At 40.4% G+C, this 5,326-nt stretch overlaps 1 protein-coding gene across 1 annotated transcript; it reads right to left on the reverse strand.

Moving 5' to 3' along the window:
* Positions 1-4,944, reverse strand: LOC125538595 (putative disease resistance protein RGA1). Its single transcript, XM_048701857.1, has 4 exons — positions 2,472-4,944; positions 2,338-2,342; positions 1,530-1,641; positions 1-101 (listed from the first exon to the last, which is right to left on the reverse strand). The coding sequence occupies exons 1-4, from the start codon at positions 4,942-4,944 to the stop codon at positions 1-3; spliced, it is 2,691 nt and encodes an 896-aa protein (XP_048557814.1).
* Positions 4,945-5,326: the final 382 nt, after the last annotated feature.

The following is a 5,326-nucleotide window of genomic DNA, read 5'->3' on the forward strand; positions in this document are numbered from 1 at the left end:
TCATGCACTGTCACACCAAGCACCAGCATCAGCACCAACATCAGCAGGCCATGCAATTAGATACGTCTGAAATGCAGCTTTCTGCCAGCCATTTAGCTTACCTGAACAGGGCATTTGGTCTAACAGTTTGCTAGTCAGAACTCAAAAATAAATCATCCAGGGGAGGGCGTCAAAATCTGACCCATGCATGAATTGAAAGGTGCTGCGGCAAACTATATATCTACAGCAATATATTTCTTTACTTGTCAAAACCTGAAACCATCTGCCTGCTTGCTCATTGTTCTGACTAGCTAAGATCGTTTATTTATTTTTCACTCGGGTACGTGTGCCAACGTCAACGTGTGTGCACCAATTGTATATTAGGAGAAAGCGTCGAGACAGCAGCGCAGGTATTTTTACAAGCCAAGAACCAGAGAGAAAGGAGAAACCAGCAAATGAAGAGAGAACAAGCAGAGGTAAGTACAGAAAATGCACAAGTAGGTGGAAAATCATGCATGGCACGTAAACATATTCCAGAGTTAAGATGCAATAAAACACCCAAAATGGACATAGGTGCAACATGTCTTAGAGATTCAAAGTGACTCTGGTAGCTAGACTCCTAACATACTTGGATATGGTAGGGAAAGTTAATTTCTTGTGCCCCAGACCTGGCACGCCAGTGGTACTGTTGACCCACATAAAGAACCCTCTGTCGTTTCATAAGTTACAACAAGTTTACTCCGATTGTGCAAACTGCAAACTGATACTGTAGTTAGCAGCAGAAATATGGATTCCAGGTGAAATTATTGATGAATCTTCTTAAAAACATAGAGAGAAGCCATTCCAGATAAATAGACAGAGACAGCGAGACAAACGCATGATGCCTTGCTGTCCTGAGGTCTTCCAACTTCCAAGTAATGCAGATACCGGATATAGTCCTTGAAGAACAAAACATGGTCAGTAAAGCAGATTTGCCAACAAAAGGAGAGTTTCAACTTAACACACACAACATGACAGCATCCATACATGATACATCTACACGTTAGCAAGATGATGCCCCGTGTGTTGCCATCAGAACCGTGTTAAAAGAAATGCATAAAAAGGTGCTTAAAATAACTAAAACTAATGGAAAACCAAATGTAAGAATGCGCGTTTAAATTTTAAAAACAATAAAACCTAGGAAGTACGTGAAAATGATGTATAAAAAGAGGAAAAACTTCTGAATTGAACTTAACGCAGCGACAAGCATGAACTATATATTTTTCTGCATGTGTCCACCACATATATGCCATCCATGAGCACAACAAATTTAATGCAAAGAAATAACTTGTGACTAACATCATGCATGACTTGATTAGGTGGCATGATTTTGCATTGAAAAATTAATGCAACAAAGCAACTTAGGATGAAATGCATGACTTCTATCCCACAAAATTTCGATCAGTTGGTTATCGATTATTGAGGTGATGTGTAGATAAATCTAGTAGTGGGAGCTAGATATTCAGATATAGAAGATACCTTAGGCAGCCTCTTCACTATATATTACTCACTTTTTCTCAATTTTGGACAATTGTGTATCACCACCTTCTTTATTTTTGCAATTGCCTTAGCTCCACCAAGTGAAACTAGGTATGGGCAATCCTCAATAACCAATTCCTTAACCTTTGCAAGATTACTGTGCCAAATGTCACCGGGAATGGATCTTATACTCAGGCCACCAATGTTCAATGAGACGAGGGACGTGAGGTTCTGTAGGCAGTCAGGAACATGCGGAGATATATCCCCACTTCTTGTAAAGGTGAGCCTCTGGAGAGATGATGGAAACAACAACCCCCTTTGCCAATTGAGATTTGGGCACTCACTAACGATCAGATGTTTCAAATAAGGAAAACTACCAAAATTTTCACCTGGTAGGGACCGTAACTCCTTACAACACAATATTTCAATTTTCACAATAGCAGGTAGATATTCTTGTGTTAGAAAGTCATCAAGGGTTGACAACTTCTGACAACTACAAATTGATAGGACAATAAGAGACGAGAATGCTCTAATGCTGCCAGTGCTGGCAGAAATGGAAAGGTTTGCGGAACCTCGAATAGAAGCAAGAAATTTGCACTCAATATTCAACATCTGTAGAGCTGGAAGAATCCACATTTGTAGTTGGATGGATGTGACAAATTCACATTTTAAATAAAAGTAGGTGAGGGAGCAGCAGTCAATATTGCAAAATAGACCAGAACCACACAAACTGAGCTTCTTAAGGGAAGGCGAAACCAATCTTTGGAGGCGTATGTTTGGACAATGGAGCATGTCCAGTTCCTCAAGGAAATGAAAACCCCCAAACTTTTCAGTTGGTACTGATGCTAAGATGTTGCAGTGTTCAATTCTTATTGTCTTGATGGCTGGTACATAATCTGGACGCAGAAAATGTTCGAGGCTTGATATACTTTCGCACCCATAAAGGGTTACGTCAGTCAAAGACATGAAAATACCAACCACAGATATCTCATGTAAGTTAACACATGCCGCAAAATGAAGTGATTTTATGTTTGGCATGTTTTGTGGTTGAAACCAGCTTGGGAGCGATACACCGGCATAATTCTCGAGGGACAGAGACTTGAGTTTGATAGGAGGCTGCAAAACTTCAAGCACCTCTTTTATCTCAGTGTCGCGGACATTAAAATTATGGAAGCCTAAAGCATCATGTGTATCATGCATATCCCACATATTCAGCTTCAACTTGTCAAGATGTTTCTTATTCTTCAGTTCAGCTTCAGCTGCGTGATGCTTACTTAGAATGCCAATATTATATATCACCAAATGTCCACGGAATTGGTTCAGATTCTTTAGTAACCCAAATCCATGTCTCTGCCCATCTTCTGAATTCAAATGCATGCGTCCCCCGGCACAATATGCTAGTCCATCTGATTCAAATTTCAGCAATCTGATCAACTTACCAAAGTCACAGGGCAAGCTTTCTAGTTTGCATCTCTTGGCATATAAAAATTGTAGATTATATAGCCAACAAAATGTTGAAGGAATCATCTTCAAAGGACAATCTTCAGAGATTTCAAGGTACCGAAGATGCTTCCAGTTGCCAATACTATCCGGTAACTCAATTGCGAAGGCAAAAGAAATCACACGCATACACAGAAGTTTAGTACACCATTGGTCCATTACAAACCCGTTATTCTTCCTTAAATTCGTCTTGCAAATTAGGGTACGCAGCTTCGTATACTTGCATAGACTCAATAGGCTGGAATTGTCAAAGTCACTATTAGGGAGTATGTAGAGATGACGAACATTCTGAGGAACTTTATCAAGGTCACTCTTATTTCTTAAGATGGTGCAGTCGTGCTCTGAAACTTTCTGTGCCATGTCATGCAACAAGTCATGGATTACATATCCATCATTGCCAACCTTTTGAAAGAAGGACCGTGCTACAAGGTCATCAAAATACTGACAACCAATATCTTGAATTGGAATACCACCATGAGGTTCCACAAAGCCTTCTGCTACCCAAATTTCAGCTAAGTATTCCTTCTGAAAGATGTAATCTTTGGGGTACACAGCACAGAATGCGAAGCATTGCTTCAAATAAAATGGCAAATAAATATAACTCAACCGAAGGGCAGGCAAAATGTCAGTCTCCTTTTGTTTCAACTCCCACAATTCGCTCTCAAGTATAAAATTCCAATGTGATTCTTGCAGGTCCATGCTTAACATGCGTCCTAGTGTTTTGGCGCCCAAAGGAGAACCCTTCAATTTAGGAAGTATTCTTCTACCAATGCGCTCTAACTCAGGGTCATTGTTACAACCCATAGATCCAAACGCACATGACTTGAAGAAATTCCAGAAGACATCGTCCTTTAGACCTTCTAATATGATGGGCTCCATTGTCTGCACCCCCCCAGCGACATTTGGACATCTAGTAGTGACCAGCATTGCACTTCCCTCCTGGGCACTTGTAAAAGCTGCACAAAACATCTCCCACTGCCCATTAACCTTCAAGGCATCATCCCACATGTCATCAAGGACTATCAATAACCTCTTATTATTCAAGTGGTTAGAAAGAGCGCGCTGCAGAGAATCCAAATTATCATTCTTTGCCTCATTTACGGACCATGATTGTATGACCTCTTTAGTTAACCTCTTCACATCAAAGTTATCCGAGACACAAATCCAAATTATCAATTCAAAGTGAGACTTGACTCGTTGATGGCTACAGATATGTTGGGCCAAAGTTGTCTTTCCAACACCACCAATTCCAGTTATCACCAAAACAGGAAGACTCAATATTATCGATTCGCCATTAACATGGTTGCTTGATGATGTGCTTGCTAATGCATTCATCGGACTTGTTGCTCTCTTTCGTTTTGGACATATAGGTACATTAAGAAATCCCAATACCTGATTCAGCTCCTTCTCACGACCATATATCTTTGTTTCCTTAGACAATAAAGAGGTGGTCTCTGGCCTGACTACTTTGTCAAAGCGTTGTGTAACTCCACGAAGCCCCATATTCTCCATCTGACCCGAAAGGTGATTCAAACTTAATTGGATATCATTCAGTTTGTTGAAGTTGCCATGAATGACATCATCAAGGAAGTCAATGAAAGGAGATCGGCTTGCATTGCCCTCCACTTGCACCTTCATCTCGTACCATCTGAACTCATCAATAAGGTCCTCAGCCTCAGACACAGCATCCTTGAGACTCGGAAGGAGCTTGGCCACACGCTCTTCATAACTTCTCCACTCTGCACCATTAATGAGGTCGTACATTGCAGGAAGAGTGTTACAGAGACGTTGTAGGTCACTCTGTAATTGCAACACATGATCCTGGAGACTTTGCTCATGTGAGCTACTCCATCGGGAGCGCAGAGATGAAATGGCAGATTTTGCTGACTGGAACAAATTGACACATTCATTGATGGCACTAATGATCCCAAAGGCAGATAAGCTCATGGTTGCTGGGGTTCGAGTCTGAACATATATTTTCGTCCTGGGAACAAACAGTGAAAACAATTAGCATTATGGAAGTAACTTTTGCAGTCCAAATATCCAACAAGCCAGCTACTGTAGTAAGTATTTTCTCCGGATGAACGTTCCCACCAAAATTCCCATGAAATTAGTCTTAACAAATACTCCTACATCAACAAGGCAACAAACTAGAGAAACATCACAAATGATCTTATGGTGATAACAAAATCATTAAGTTTCATGTGTTTGCAATTATTTACTAACATACTGTACATTGACTATATCTCACTTCAATATGCAGCATATATTTCCATCTTGACGAAATATACGTTGCATATCGAAATATAGCAGTGGAACGCAAAAGAAG

This window comes from Triticum urartu, chromosome 2 (assembly GCF_003073215.2).
Source record: "Triticum urartu cultivar G1812 chromosome 2, Tu2.1, whole genome shotgun sequence".
NCBI classification, from domain to species: domain Eukaryota; kingdom Viridiplantae; phylum Streptophyta; class Magnoliopsida; order Poales; family Poaceae; genus Triticum; species Triticum urartu.

Excerpts from the sequence above, each read along its gene's own strand:
- LOC125538595 (XM_048701857.1), bottom strand. The coding sequence starts at position 4,944 with ATGAGCTTATCTGCCTTTGGGATCATTAGTGCCATCAATGAATGTGTC. Across the intron at positions 102-1,529 it reads TTGTCCAAAATTGAGAAAAA|GTAAGCTAAATGGCTGGCAG; the intron begins GTGAGTAATATA and ends TGCCCTGTTCAG.